Genomic DNA, 15,847 nt, shown 5'->3' with positions numbered 1-15,847 from the left:
GTTCAGGTCTTATTTCTGCTATTTGATAGGTGAATGATTTTAGACAAACCATTCTACAAGTCATTATAAAATGGACAGGATTCATCAAAAATGAATATGAAAACTCTTTGCTAAGGATGAAATATACACATTTAAAATATTATTGCAAAACAAACTTCAAATTCTATTTTTTAGAATTTACTTCACTACTCTATTCTCTATTAGTTGATATTCGAGGAAATTAGGAATATATACAGAAAACATTTTTTTAAGGTGTGCATTTAAATAAGATGTAATTTACTCATCAATTTATCTTCCTGTATCAAATTTATCCTTCTCATCACATTGCATAAGACTGCTTTGTGGAACTTCCCTTTGCTGTGAGTCAGCTAGCAGACTCAGGTGCTTGACTCTCAAAGAAAGTTTGCCTCAAGCAGTAGGAGTGAAGGCAATTACATTTCAGTCACTTCCACTTTTTTCTCATCGGGGATAGATAGGCCAAACTGGGCAAGGTTGCACATACCTGGAGTGACAGCGCAGTGTGTGTATGGGTGTGGGAGGAGGAAATCTTGCTATTGAAGATGATATGGGGGGGACTACAGACCAAATGGATGGCTTAAGCCTTTAGATTCTGATTTATGGGTGATGTTATGTATGTACCCTTATTTGGATCAGCCACTGTTCTGCAACTTATAGTATTTGCAAGTTCCCTGTACCAATGAAGTCAGAGGTCCAGACCGCCACTACCACATTCTCTTTCTTTAACTTTACGTGCATATATGCATGTGACTGTAATAGATGTGTACAAATGTATACGTGTGATTTTATTTACATATTATAGATAATGCTTTTTACTTTCCTGTTGCATATCTGATCTTTTCGGGGGACCCCACTGTGCTGGTAGGCTTTCTGCGCTAAGATTCTAGCCACCTGTAAGTTTTGCTTATGCAGGTCTTCATCCCTACAAGGTATATGAGAAGCTTTGTAAGGCCAGCCAGGAGCTGGCCCAGGCCCTCTTTTCAACTGTAATGCTCAAAGACTCCAAAATATAGATCTAGAAGTGAAGTAAAAGATAAGATTTCTTTTACTGGTGAATTAAAACACTAGAAAGTCCAAAGCAGAGATCAGGAGGCAAAGGTCAGAGATATCACCTCAGAAGGGAGGACAAAAATAACAGAAATACACTTTAAGACTAGTGTCGCTTGTTTCTATGGATGCCTAATGGATGCTGAGATTTGAGGTCAATATAGGCTCCTGGTCTAGAACATGTCAGAGGACCAGAAGGTATGTGCCCTTTGAAGAAAGTGGAATTGACAGCCACGGGGGCCATCAAGCATTTGCATCTTCATGCCCTTAATTGATCTCTAGAACATAGCCTTGAACAAAACTCATCCAGATATATAAGTTGTATAGGGTTGTTCTCATACCTCCTGTATTAAGGCCACAGGCTTATGATGTAACTATCTGAATAATGGAGAATGGTCAAAAGAGACTGGTCAGCTCTTGGCACAGACCCATGGCAGGCTCTGAAGGCAGTGCCCATTCAGGGTTCTGAAAAACAGGATAATATTTTGTGGAAGTATATTCTTTAAGATATGGTTAAAAGTTCTAGAAATTAAAATAGCAAAATTTTAGAGCTGGACGGTGGAGTACATCTAATCTTTTGTCCTCATTCTATAGAGGAGCAGACTGAGTCCTAGAGAGTTCAAAGAATCATAACTTAACCTGGAAGGGACCTCAGAGACCATCTGATCCGACCTCCTTCCTTTATACATGAAGGTGAGGCTTAGGAAGGTTTACACATAGTTGCTTAGTGGTGGAGCTAAGACTAAAATCTTGGGTCTCCTGAATCTCACTCCATTTAATTTAATTTCAGTTAACCACTACCAACAAAATATTGATGAAGTGCCTGTTGAAACAAGGGACTAGCCTCAGAACATAAAGCTTCAAAATGGAACAATCCTTGCACTCAAAAATTTATAATACAGCATCTGTCTTGGTGCATAGAAGTGACATGGTCTGATTTGCACCTTAGGAAGATAATTTTGGTAGCAGTGTGAGGATGTCTTGAAATGGAGAGAGGACAGGGACAGGGACACCAAGGGTAAGCAGACCATTACAAGGATCCAGGAAGAAGAGATGAAGGTCTAAACTCAAGTGGAAGTCCTGGAAGTAAAGTAGAAAGGGGAGGATACAAGAGATGTTAGGCAGGTAGAATCAATAGGATTTGTCATTCAATTGGATGTGGGGAATAGGGCAAATGTCAGGGAAGAGTCAGTGACCTCACACTTTTTCCAATGATTCCACAGTGAAGGGGTCTCCTCGTTCCTGTAGCTCTGAATAGGGTTATCTAAAGACTGATGATGTCCATAACCAGCTGTTTGTTGTTGATGGAATAGTCTACTCTTAACTGAGGAATGCACTATTTTTGTGTCCACATATCTGAGAAAGTACAGAAGGTGCTCTCTGAAAGCAAGCTTACACATACAAACATAAAACACACACACACACACACACACACAGAAGACACTTGGTTTTCTGAAAATTCAAATTCTCTTGGGGACTTGTTTATGTTCATTTTAGCACTTTATTATATTCTTGTAGTTTTATGTAATTGTGTGAAAGTACGTGTAAAGAAACTAAGAATTAGAGACAGAATGTGATAGAAAAAGAAACAGTTTTGTCTCCTCAAAGAGACTGTACATTTAAGAGATAGTATAGTAGGTAATTATGGACATCCAAGTTAGAATCCCAGCTCTGAAGCTTACTTGCCGTGTCGCTGTTAGACATTGGGTTAAAAAAAATACAAAGCTTCTTTTACTCCTGTTATAAAAGAACTCCCAGAGTTTGAATATGACACTCCTTACCTACCTCTTGGGTTTGTCATCAAGAAAATATTTTGTAAAAAAATGTTCATGGCAAAACTGTGGTAAGGAAAGACAGGAAACAAAATAGGTGCCCATTGATGGAGGAATAGCTGACTGTGAATGTGATACATCAGTGTAACACGATATTATTGCACCCTAAGAAACAAGAAATGTGAAGAATTCAGGGAAGGGGAGCCTTCTTTGAAGCAATGACAGTGGCACTGAAGAAAGGAAAACTGAAAGAACATGATTATAATAATGTAAATGATAATGACAGCAAGAAGTAGCCAAACTGGGGAAACTGCAGTGATGTCTCTTAGATCTGGAACACGTATAATAAAGAAACATGCCTTCCCCTTTTCAGTAGATAGGTGAGAACACTAGATGTTGAAAGTAGTGTATACACTGTTGGACTTGAATTGTTGCTGTGTTGATTTTGCCTGAACATTTTGTTTTTGTTTTTCAAGGAAGGGCTCATCACAAGCAGTATGTCAGAAGCAGTAGGACTTGAGACACTTCAGTTCTTCCTCGTTCTGGGGCCAGCTGTGTGCTATGCCAGGAGTTCACTGAACAGGATCTTTATCTTAGACATGTGCTTCATAGATTCAGGGATATAAAGTCTGAAAGAGACCCCGGGAAGAACCAGGGTTCCAAAGAAACAATCCTTGCCTTCCATTGGGGAAAACAATGTAAATTCCCTGTGAGCAAGGACTAAACTTTAATCTTTGCATTCTCAGTGCCTACTCCAGTTTCCAGATGCAATATGGTAGTCGCTTAATAAATGATAATTGATTTACAGAACATTCGGGTTAAAGACAAGTGGCAAGAGCACTAGACAATTGAATTCAAGTCCAGTTTCAAGGATACTAACTGGCTCTCTGACTACATACCTCAGGTGCCCGTTTTTCCATCTCTATAATAGTTCAGATTTGCAAAGCGCTTACTATGTGCCTGGCACTGTGCCATTATTACAATTATTCTTTCATTTGATCCTCAGGGAGGAAAGTGGACCATATGGTTTCTAATGGCCTTTTCATTTTACTGATCCAGGAAACAGAGGCTCCCGGAGGGAAAAGGGCCTGAGGACCAAAAATACACTTAAAAAATCTATTCCTTTCACTAGTTTACTTCAACAACCCTATCAAAGATGTTTTAGTAACTTTCACCAAAAGGATTTCAAAGCACAGTCCAAGTCTAATTAGCTCACAAGAGAATAGCCCTCTTTCCTAAAAATGGAAAACCAGATCAAAAGTCTGCCCCTGGGGGCGCACGCATTCCCGACTGGGTAGCGTAGGCTCTAAGAGCATGTGAGGCTTTATCTGACCTGCCGAGAGGCCCAAAGAAGGATACTGGAGAGTACAGAAAGTTCCTTTTTTCTCCACTTCGGTTAACATAAAGGGCCTTTGATTTGGAATAAATACAAATCATGCTTTGCTTGGCGGGTCAAAGAAAGGTGGAAAAATGCTCAGGAAACAATGTGTGCATTTATTTAAGACTGATTTTTACAAAGGACTAGGGACCCCACTGCAAGGCTGCAAGAATTCTTCCCAGTGTCTGAGTCCACAAAGGCTCGTAAACCCTAAGAAAAAGCGACTCAGTCGGCTGAAGCGGGATTCAAGAAACCCCCAGGCGCGCGAGGGGGTGTGTTTAAGTGTTTGCGCGCGCTCCCGCCCGCTTTGGGCCGGGGAGTCCGCGAGCTTGCCGGAGGGCTTGCACCGCTTAAGCTTGGGCGTGGAAGGAGGGGGGGCGGGAGAGGGAAGCGGGTGACGGCGCGAGCCGGGCGCGCGGGCGGGCGGGGCGTGCACATGCGGGGCGGTATTCGAATACGCTGACGTTTAACCGCCCGCCTCCCTCCTCTTTTTTCCATCTTGTTCTCCTATTGGTCGCTGCTCCTGCCTCCGCCTCCTCCCGGACGGAACCGATCGGGGCTGGTTTGAGCTGGTGCGTCTCCATGACGACGCCGCCGGCGCTATAAGTAGCGGCGCCGCGGAGCCGTCGGGCTTTGTCAGACCCCTTCAGCCTCCGCCGCCGGTAGCTCCTCTGCCACCAGCTCTTGTGCCACCTCGGGCCAGCGGCTCGGCGCGGCTCCTCCAGCTGGGCAGGAGGCGGCTGAACGGGGGCGGAGGTTGGGGGGAAAGGCGTCGTAGCCGTCGAATTCCGTCCATCTTGAGCATCTCCATGGGGTCTGCCCACTCCGTCCATGTCCTTTAAGGTGAGGGGGTGGGGAAGCACAGCTCCGTCTCTGGCACCGCGACCAACCGGCGGCCTGTGACGGGTCGGAGCGGCCACGTGTCCTTATGGAGCCGGTGTCGGCCTCAGGCCGAGGAGGGACGTGGCCGACTCTGGGCCCTGGGAGATTGGCAGATGAACGAGGCGGGGCGGGGACCCCACACCTCCTTCCCGTGGGGCGGGTGGGCGAGACCACCCCGGATGCGGGGTGGGGGGGAGGACGCGGAGGAGGAAGCGGTGGTCGAGACCACCCTGTTATGGGGGGGAGTCGGCAGGCAGGAGTGAGGGTTGGAGTGAGGCACCCACGGTCTTATGTGGGGGTGAATGGCAGGGGGGAGAGTGCCCCTGGACTCTGCCCTGCCACTGTCTCAGGCCCAGCTGGTGCCGCAGGTAACGGGCGCTTATGGGGTTTGATGGTTCTTCCCGGAGGCGCTTCCTTTCTTTATGCCAGGCCCCACGCGGCTTGCGGAGAAGGAAGGAGAGCGAGAACTGCAGCTGTCCTTTCACTTCTTCTTTCACCCTGGGTTCAGGGGAGTTGAAGGAGGCGGGTGACAGAAAACTAGACACTGAGTCCACCCCAGTTTGATTTCGCGGTTAGTGCGTTGCCCCGGGACTCCTGGAGACCGGAACTCGGCCGCTGTACTTGCCGTGTGACCTTCCACCCGGGGCCCGTCATGCCACCCTCTCCCAGCCCAGACTGTAACTAAAAAGCAAAAAGCAATCCAATGACTCCATCCCAACTTGTCCGCGTTTGCGAAGACCGTGGGGTAGAGGGTCCTTAATTTAAAAGACCTTTTTAAACTCTCAGTTGCTAGGACCTATTGAGCTTAAAAGGTGTGTGACCTTGGGCAAGTCATGTCATCTCTTCTCTTAGAGAAAAAGTAGTTGATTTGACTTATTTTAATGGGACCTAGTCCCACTAACATACTGTGATCTGTTGTTACTTATCCGAAAAAGGCTGAAATATACCGATTTATGTGGTTGGTAATTGTGAGGAAAGTGCTTGTAAGCTATCCTATAATAAATGTAAACTGTGATCATAGTAAATACCAACAGGTGGCCCATTTCCTCCCATTATAGCCTTTAATAAAAACATTTCTTTATTTTTCGGGGGAGGGGAGTATTGGTGAGAGTAGTTGGAGGAAAGTTATTTAGAAGAGTACTTTATCTGATTCAGAAACTTGTGGGAGTTGGCTCTTTTCTTACTAGGTCATCATGTTGAAATGGCCTTGTAGTAGCTTCGATAAACATTGAGCTAAAATAATCTTAGAAGTAGCAGCTCCCTACTGCCTAAAGTATTAGTTGGTAAAAATATTCATTCTAGTAGAAAGCCAATAAAGATTTAGAAAAAGATCTGAATACTTTAGACCCCAGTGAATATGGAATTTTAAGTCCTGAAAAAGACCTGAAAGAACTATATATTCTGGCTGGCAAAACTGGTTCTAGTAGTGGACCTCCAATGACAACTCAAAGCTGACAGCTGCTTTTAAAGGTAGACTTAATTGTACTTAAAAAGTTCTCTTACCTCCCTCCCCACTTGTCTCCAGCTACTGGAAACAAAATGTAAAATTTTTTCAAGAGTCCACCACGAGGTGTTACATTTCAAGTAAAATTTGGTTTTGAGACTAAATATGGGTCTGCTGACCTCAATACAAATTAAATATAGTTGGATTCAGAACTGGACCAAGGGGGTAGGTTGAATATACCTATAATTTCATTGATATAGGGAACTTCTTAAAGGTAAGGGACCTCTCATAAATGGGGGAGGGATTAGTTAATATTTCAGTCAGCCAGCTCCTTTTATAATTGTTGCTGTTTGGAATATTGGAATAGTTAAGAACTTTTGTCTAATGAAGGTACTTTATAACTAAGTCTGAAAAAAAACAGAACCTTAAATGTTTTTTAAAACTACATAGTGCATTTTTTGGTGATGTCAAATAGATCAGAATAAAGAGTACTTTATATATAGCACACAATCTTGCATATCTTTTATTAAGGACTTGTAAACAAAGACTCAAAGACTAGAATATTTTCAAATTGAATTTGCTGCTTACCTAAAAAATGCTTATAAAGAAGCACCACTCTGCCCCATAGTTTGTTTAAAACCTTGTCTTTGCCCAAATTGTTTCTATGTAAACAAAAATGAGTTTTACTTATTAGTTTACTTTTGAACAAGTTTTGAAGTTGGCAAGATTGGAAGAGAAGACTCCTTTAAAGTTATATTTTAAAATAGTTGATGGGATTACAAATTCACTTTTCATTTATTAAATACTCATTACCTACTTTTGACTGAAGTGGAGTTCATAAATAGATGAATCTAACAAATAGTAAGTACCTTAATCGCTCTGTTGGTTTTTCTAAAGATTAGAATTTTATTAGCAACCTTCCAATTTTTGTTGTTCTAAACATTTTTAAAACATACTCTTTGACAGAATCTTGAAGTTTTTTAGAAAGATTGCTGAAGGAAATGGTATATTGACTACAACTTTTTTGAGCAGCAGCTATTAAAGAATAAAGATTACTTCAGTATGTTGAGATTGCAAATACAATTCCCGAAATACATGTCCATCTAAGGAAACTATATTGAAACAAAAATTTTAAAGCTAATCTGACTCAAATTTCAATAATAAACCTATACCAAAAATTTGTACTACATGTAATTAGAGATAGATGTTTGAGGTTAAGAAATATTAATAAGAAATATTCTGTATGTCTATCTTTTCAGTCTCATGCTTTCATTTTGCCCTTTGGCAGTTGCTGAAACACCATTTTTAAACTTAAACACTGAATTGGGTGTTATCATCAAAAAAACATTTTGCATACAAGCTTCTAACAAAGCTTTCTTAAGCTTGATATTGAATTTATAGTTATCCATCTCCTAGGTGTGTTTTAAAGACTATATGCATATGTATCATTTGTCCTAAAAGAGTACTGGGAACCAAGAAGATCTGTTTGAAACCTAGCTCTGTCCCTAATAATTACCTATGTATAGGACCTTGGGCAAAGTTCTTTAAATTTTCTTTACCTCACTTTATTGACTTGTAAAATGAGGAGGACTTGGATGACCCTAAATTAGTGACTCCCAATTGTAATACCATAAAATTATTGACTTTCTGGAAAAGCTACTAATTTATCATGAGTGATGATTAAATAGCCCTCTTAAAGTTTTTTGGGTGATTTATATATAATTTTTTGAATTGTAAATTTTGTATGTCTTTTTATCAGAACTCTTCCAGTGCAACAGCTACACCAAAGGCACAATCATAGCCTTGTATTTAACAGGATTTTGTCTTCCTGGAAAACCATCTTCGGTGTAAAGCTGGAAATAGCTTGCCTTTAAATTCCATCTCTTAATTTTCCTTGTAAGTAAACTTATTTGCTATGTTTTTATCTTAAGATTTTTTTGACATGCTCTTTCTGCATCTTAACTTCCTTATGGCTTGTGAGTCCCGCCCCCAGGCCAAACTTGGAAAATCCAAACATGCCTTCAAGGCTTAGCTTTGATGTCATCTTCAAGCAAATGAAGTATATACTCTCTGCCTTGAAAATCCTTTTAATTTACTTAGCTATTGTTATAGGCAGCCAGGTGATTCAGTAGTGAGAGTATTATTATTATTAGACTTGGAAACTCCAGTAGAAAGACCTGAATTCAAATTCTGACTTTAGATTTTTTAGAATTTTTTAGAATTCCCTTGTAAGCTGTGTGATCCCATGAAGTTCACCTAATCTTTCAGCTTCTGTGTTTTTTTTTTTTACCTTTAAAATGGGGGGGAAATAGCACCTATCTTACAGGTTTGTTAGGAACAGTTGAAATAACATGTATAAGATGTCTCACAAAACCTTTATTAAAGCACTGTAAATGTTATCATAATTGTTGTATCATCTACATTATACACATCTAGTTTTTTTAAGTGTCCCTGGTTTTTTTTTTACATAATAATGTTTATTGCTTCAAATTCAGTTTTTAGTTCTTTGGTTTTCAGACTTGCTCAGAACAATTTTTTTGCTTTTCCTTTTGATACTGTAGTTTGTTGCACTTTAGAGGAACATCAAGAAACCATGAACAGCTTTAGCAATGATGAATTTGACTTCAATTTCCTTGATGAAGGCTTTACTGCTAAGGATATTTTGGACCAGAAAATTAATGAAGTTTCTTCTTCTGTAAGTATATTAGCTAAGCATATATTGCTTATGTTGCTTAAGTGTCTGCTATCTTGGAGCCTAAAAGGAACCCAGACAAAGCCTAAAGGAAACTCTGTCATTGGGACATAAAGAACATCTATTAAAATCTCGTCCCTTTCTCCATTTTGAGAGCACTGGGTGAAAAGAAAAAGTAGATGACTGAAGAAAGGGTGGCCATAATAATTTTTGGTGAATTAGTAGATATTTACACATTTTAGATAATCTCTATATTAACTTATTTCAGGATGATAAAGATGCCTTCTATGTTGCTGACCTCGGTGACATCCTAAAGAAACATCTGAGATGGTACAAAGCTCTTCCTCGAGTAACTCCTTTTTATGCTGTTAAATGTAATGACAGCAGAGCTATATTAAAGACACTTGCTGCAGTAGGAGCAGGATTTGATTGTGCTAGCAAGGTAAGCTTTTTTCCAAATCTGAGTAAAATATGCTTAAATCAACCTTTATTCAAAGACAAATCATATGTTTTAGAGGAATGAAGGCTTGAGTAACTTTGGTATTTTCTTGTTTTTGTTCTTTCCATTTTTCTCATAATAAATTGCTTCTTTTTCTTCCCCTTCCTCAGACTGAAATACAGTTAGTACAGAGTCTTGGGGTGCCACCAGAGAGGATAATATATGCAAATCCATGCAAACAAGTGTCACAAATTAAGTATGCTGCCAACAATGGAGTACAAATGATGACTTTTGATAGTGAAGTAGAGTTAATGAAAGTTGCCAGAGCTCATCCAAAGGCAAAGTAAGTAGTTACTAAATTTCAGTATTTTGGGTTGAGATCATCCCAGACTCCATGTTCAATATTATAGTTTACATTTTTATTCTGTAGATGTTCATTAATAGGGAACAGCTGGGTGGCTCAGTGGATTGAGAGCCAGGCCTAGAGATTGGAGGTGTGTCCTGGGTTCAAACTTTAAAAAAATATATATATATGTATATATCTCTGTGTTTGTGTGTGTGTATATGTATATATGTGTATATATATACACACACACTTGGTATTGATTCTAAGATGGAAGGTAAGGGTTTTTTAAAAAAAAAAAGTTGTATATTAATATCTGGTTTGAGAACAGGTACAGAACTCTTTCCTTCCCACCCTCTTTCCTCCTCCCTCACCCCAAAAATTTAAATATATTTTTGCAACATAGGGGAAAGCCATCTTAGTTTACTTATATGTGGCAAGATGGAATTTTAAAAATGCTACTTAGGAAATTTTAATTTTTTTTTTTCACTTGAATCCTAACATGATTCATGTTAGTGAAATTTGCCTCTTTCTCTGCTTCCACTAGGCTTGTTTTGAGGATTGCCACTGATGACTCCAAAGCTGTCTGTCGTCTAAGTGTTAAATTTGGTGCCACTCTTAAAACTAGTAGGCTACTCCTTGAGCGGGCAAAGGAACTGAATATTGATGTTATTGGAGTCAGGTAAGCCCATCATGTTGGTGGAATTTCATAGGAAGATATCAAATTTCCTTAAGTCATAATTTGTCAGAAATAATTGAATGAATTTCTCTTTTTAGTTTCCATGTGGGAAGTGGTTGTACTGATCCAGAAACATTTGTCCAAGCAGTCTCTGATGCCCGATGTGTCTTTGACATGGGGGTAAGTTAGAGGGCTTATAAGGGTATAAAATCTCAGCCATTATAGCCATTTTGCAATAGAATTACTACAAGTGTTATCATAACTACTTAGTTGGTTATTGAATAAATTTTTAATATAGTAATGTTTTTAAAAATAAGCATTGACATCTTTGGATTTTTTTAAAGTTAAAATTCTGTGTTTGGCATATGTATACTATATGTTGTCTGACAATTTAATTTTCCTTGACCCCATAGGCAGAGTTTGGTTTCAACATGTATCTTCTCGATATTGGTGGTGGCTTTCCTGGTTCTGAAGATGTAAAGCTTAAATTTGAAGAGGTACTTAATTTCCTATGTTTTAAAAAACATTTCAAAGTTCCTTGGAAATTAAAATTCATAGATCTGTGAAAGAATTTTCAGATTTTGCCTGGCCATTTTTATACTTAAGTGATCTTGAGAGTAAAATTTTATAGAACTTTTTTTATAGAAACATTTTTGTTTAATTCTATTTCTATATTTTTTTGTAACTTAGCTTTCCATATGTATGATTGATTGTATGAAAATTTGTAACCAAAATATTTCTAGTATTTTGCATACAAATCTGGTTAGGATTAATTTTTTTTTTCTTTTTTAAACCCTTAACTTCTGTGTATTGGCTGCTAGGTGGAAGAGTGGTGAGTGGTAAGGGTGGGCAATGGGGGTCAAGTGACTTGCCCAGGGTCACACAGCTGGGAAGTGTCTGAGGCCGTATTTGAACCTAGGACCTACCGTCTCTAGCTGACTCTCAATCCACTGAGCTACCCAGCTGCCCCCTAGGATTAATTTTTAAAGTTATAAAATTGTATTAAATGAACAGATAGATTCTGATGGCATTATAGCAGTCTAGAGTGCTGAAGTAAAATAAAAAGAACTCAGTTGGTATTCTTGACCTTTTAACATGGACATGAGACAAATTATTGATATACTACTGTAAGGGCTTGGACTTAAATTTTTAAAAATCCTAACTTTCTGTCTTAGCATCATTTCTAAGGCAGAAGAATGGCAAGGGTTAAGCAATTTGTGGTTAAGTGACTTGCCCAGGGTCACACAGCTAGGTAGAATCTGAGGCCAAATTTGAATCCCTTCTGGTTCTCTATCCATTGTGCTACCCTAGCTGCCCCTAGAACTTTAAAAAATGTCTTTTTTGTTATTTCACAAACACTTAACACTTTTAAAAATTCTGTGAATTATAAGGATGTCTGGAAGAATCGAATAGATTTGGAACCAAGACTACATTTATGTGTTATGTATTGTGGAGTTTAGTATTTGTGTTAATTGGTAGTGACCCCAGTTCTGACCATGCCATGCACAGCCAGGTAAACAAAAACAATTGCCACCAGTAAATGCTACTTCCTGATTTTCCTTTAATAATTAGTGGTTTATTCTCTTAACTCAGATCTCAAGCGTAATCAATCCAGCATTGGACAAGTATTTTCCTCCTGACTCTGGAGTGCGAATCATAGCTGAACCTGGCAGATACTATGTTGCGTCAGCTTTCACGCTTGCAGTTAACATCATTGCCAAAAAACTTGTATTAAAGGAACAGACCGGCTCTGATGGTATGTGGCAGTCTAGAGTACTGATATCAAATTTATTTTTCTTGTGCAGAGAACTCACTGGTATTCTCCCCTCCCTTTTTTTTAGATGAAGATGAGGCAAATGACCAGACCTTTATGTACTATGTAAATGATGGAGTATATGGATCATTTAATTGTATCCTATTTGATCATGCACATGTTAAACCTCTTCTACAAAAGGTAAGAAAAATCCCTTTAAGAAACAAGACAAGTAAAGGACTTGGTGAAGTGTACTGTCATTTACTGGTATAACCCATTTATTTCAGCGGCCCAAACCAGATGAGAAGTATTACTCTTCTAGCATATGGGGACCAACATGTGATGGCCTTGATCGAATTGTCGAACGCTGTGATTTACCAGAAATGCATGTTGGAGATTGGATGCTCTTTGAAAACATGGGCGCTTATACTGTTGCTGCTGCTTCTACTTTCAATGGATTCCAGAGACCCACTATCTATTATGTGATGTCTGGGCCAGCATGGTTAGTTTTCAAGTTGATTTTACTCCAGAATTAATAGTATAATTGGCCATATAGTCATGTAAATGGTGGAGTAGACACAAACACCTTTCAGGATTTGTATTCAAATAAATTCACAAGTGCTCTTCTTGGAAAGATCTGGTGTATTAAAGCCACTGCATTAAGAGATTGATTTACATTGCTAATGTTTTTGTCAATAATGGGGGACTTTATAGGGCCATATTGGCAATGAGACCTACCTGGTACGGTTTTTTAATGTGCTGCTTCTGTGTCTCTCAGGCAATGCATGCAACAAATCAAGAACCAAGGCTTTCCAGCAGAAGTAGAGGATCAGGATATCAACACTTTGCCATTGTCTTGTGCTTGGGAAAGTGGAATGGAACATCACTCAACAACTTGTACTTCAGCTAGTGTTAATGTATAGATTCTGTTTGTAGCCATTCATTGCAAGTTTAGCTTGAATTAGAGCATTTTGGGGGACCAGTAACTTAATTCCTGCTAGAGTTTTTAAATATGTTTTAAGACTAGGCCTGGCACAAATGCAACAATATGGAAGACTAAGAGATGGGGTCACACTTATCTGTGTTCCTATGGAAACTTATTTGAATATTTGTTTTATATGAATTTTTATTCACTTTTCAAATATGCTTCTAAAGATTGCCCCTCAGCTGCTACGCAAGCATTTGTAGCTTGTACAATGGCAGAATTGAGCTTAGTGTTGTGACCTGTTTTAAAATAAAAGTATATTGAAATAATTAGGTATCGGGAAATTCTTATGGTCTTCAAAACTGGTTTACGTATGATGCCATTTAGACAAGTAACCATAAATACATAGAATGAATTGAATTTCTTTAATTGAGGGTGTCAGCCAAGGATTTCTTCTGGTTGGGGATGAAGGTAGTGTAGGAGTGTGTATATATTTTGAACTCCCCTTGTAGCGTCTCTGTCAAGATCTAAGGCAGTATTTTGTATTTGAGGATGCAAAGATGTCAGAATGAGTTCCAATTTCTATCCTGCCTTTTTGTAAGTAATGGTTAGGAAAGGCTGTCAGGTGGAAGGTAAAAGGATTGAGACATCACTGAGAGCTAAAACTTCAGGCTTTTTCTGCTGCCAAACAGTCCTTACTTGTAACTAAAAAGTCACAACTGATGACCTAAGTCAATTGGCTGTTATCTAATGGAGAACTAATGTCCTTGCATACTTACTTTTTGAGGTAGTGGGACATCATTGTGTAGGTAATAAGATAATTTGAGTCAAAGCAAAAAGGTGCATGATGACTTAGTCATTGCTTGCTTAGACCTTAAATCCTCATTTCTTCTTCTCCCTTCTCCCTAACTTTGCTACTGGGATTAGTAACAGTTGCAGATTAAATTAGGAAATGTAAAATGTTTGTCAAGTGACAATAAATTCAACAGCAATAATTTTTTTTGGTGGTGTAGGTGTTTACCCTTAATTGCATCTTAAAATGTGTTACATTTTCCAAGGCTCTTTGTGAAGGGGAACACTAACTCAGGACCTTTTCTACACAAGAATCTAAATATAGTTTCCAAAATCCAGACTTGGGCCCCAAAGACAAAAATTAGTAAAAGAATCTTTAAATGGTGGGTGGTGGATTAACTAGATATTAGTAGCACAATTAATGTAGTGCCCAAAACTCTTCCTCACAACCTTGTGAAAGTATATAATCAAGGATTTCATATAGAAGGAAACAGAACTTGTTTCTTTGCCAGCTGTCAGGTCTGGCACTCCTTTCCCCTTTGTTGCTCCATGTGCAAAGCTTTACATGTTGGACAACACACTGGATGTTCTATAAAAATGAACAGTTTTAACAATGTTGAAGATGACCTGATCTTTGGAGAATGGCAAGAGAAATGGAACGCACCCAAATGATCATTTGGTGTCCCGCTCCAAAAACATGTATTCCCATTGTGTGAAATTAATACAAAATGTAACCTCTTCCCTGCATATGTGCAGTAAGTCAGCATGGGCACCTGGAGTCCTGGCCTCCGGAGCAGAGCCAGGGTCCAGTCGGAGAGCCCTGGTGGGAGTGACGGCACTGGCCTAAGAGCTCTCCTTTTTGGCCCCGTCTCCTCTGGAGCAGCTTAATGCTCCACCTGAACCTTGGCTGGGAATTCGATCCAGAAGTGTGGGAGTAGGTTTGTTTTTAGTTTTTTTAGGGCAACCTGGTGATTTTTTATCTCACTTTTACTAGCAACTGTAATTTAATATATAGTCTTCAAGATTAATTTGAATCATTCCCCACAATGGGAAGGGAGGTTTATTAGAACCTAGGGTGCCATACACGTTTTGCATACCCATTCTGACTCCTCCTTCATAAAGGAGTCTCATGATTCCAAGATACAAATAAATATTGGCTGATTGAGAAGCGGCCAGAAAAGAGCTTTCATTTGGAGAGCACAAGCTATCGGGCCACGTCCTGCTCCCCAGAGGGCTGGCGGCTCATTCTAGGGCTCTGAGCAGTAGGCCAGTAGAAATACTGAAACCGTGTAAATGTCCCTTTGTGTTAGTGCTGCCCTGTCTCTCCCTTCCATAGAAAGGTTCCATCCCAGACTGGGCTGCTCCTTGAAGGAAATAGAAACGAGAAGAAATGAAGGTCAAGAGAATAAGCTCATGTCTGTAAAAACTACCCACTCCCTGGCTGGGTTAGCTCAAAGCCCTCGTGGGAGGAGGGAGCTCCTTGGAGTTGCTGAGTTAGTGGCCTGTGCCTGCAGTCAGGGGGCACCCCCCAAGTCCAAATGTGGCCTCAGACATGAACCGTGTGACGCTGTGGAGAAGGCATAATCCTGTTTGCCTCATGGAGATAGCAAACCACTAGAGCATCCTTGCCAAGAAACCCCAAATGGGGCCACAAAGGGGCCACGGCTGAAATGGCTGATTAAC

General features: G+C 39.7%; 1 protein-coding gene across 1 annotated transcript; it reads left to right on the top strand.

Moving 5' to 3' along the window:
* The first annotated feature begins 4,867 nt into the window (after nucleotides 1–4,867).
* Nucleotides 4,868–14,367, top strand: ODC1 (ornithine decarboxylase 1). Its single transcript, XM_044660952.1, has 12 exons — nucleotides 4,868–5,058; nucleotides 8,301–8,437; nucleotides 9,103–9,236; nucleotides 9,502–9,675; nucleotides 9,843–10,015; nucleotides 10,563–10,697; nucleotides 10,793–10,874; nucleotides 11,108–11,191; nucleotides 12,288–12,450; nucleotides 12,536–12,648; nucleotides 12,735–12,949; nucleotides 13,226–14,367. Exons 3-12 carry the CDS (start codon nucleotides 9,135–9,137, stop codon nucleotides 13,368–13,370), a joined length of 1,386 nt encoding a protein of 461 aa, XP_044516887.1. The 5' UTR covers nucleotides 4,868–5,058; nucleotides 8,301–8,437; nucleotides 9,103–9,134; the 3' UTR covers nucleotides 13,371–14,367.
* Nucleotides 14,368–15,847: the final 1,480 nt, after the last annotated feature.

The sequence above is a fragment of the Gracilinanus agilis genome, chromosome 2, assembly GCF_016433145.1.
Source record: "Gracilinanus agilis isolate LMUSP501 chromosome 2, AgileGrace, whole genome shotgun sequence".
In the NCBI taxonomy this organism is placed as follows: domain Eukaryota; kingdom Metazoa; phylum Chordata; class Mammalia; order Didelphimorphia; family Didelphidae; genus Gracilinanus; species Gracilinanus agilis.
The sequence above is the reverse complement of the archived record's forward strand: the minus strand, read 5'-3'. Positions and strand labels throughout refer to the sequence as shown.

Coding starts and splice junctions, on each gene's coding strand:
- ODC1 (XM_044660952.1), top strand. CDS start 9,135: ATGAACAGCTTTAGCAATGATGAATTTGACTTCAATTTCCTTGATGAA. Junction 10,016..10,562: donor AGAGCTCATCCAAAGGCAAA/GTAAGTAGTTAC, acceptor TGCTTCCACTAG/GCTTGTTTTGAGGATTGCCA. Junction 10,875..11,107: donor GATGTGTCTTTGACATGGGG/GTAAGTTAGAGG, acceptor TTGACCCCATAG/GCAGAGTTTGGTTTCAACAT.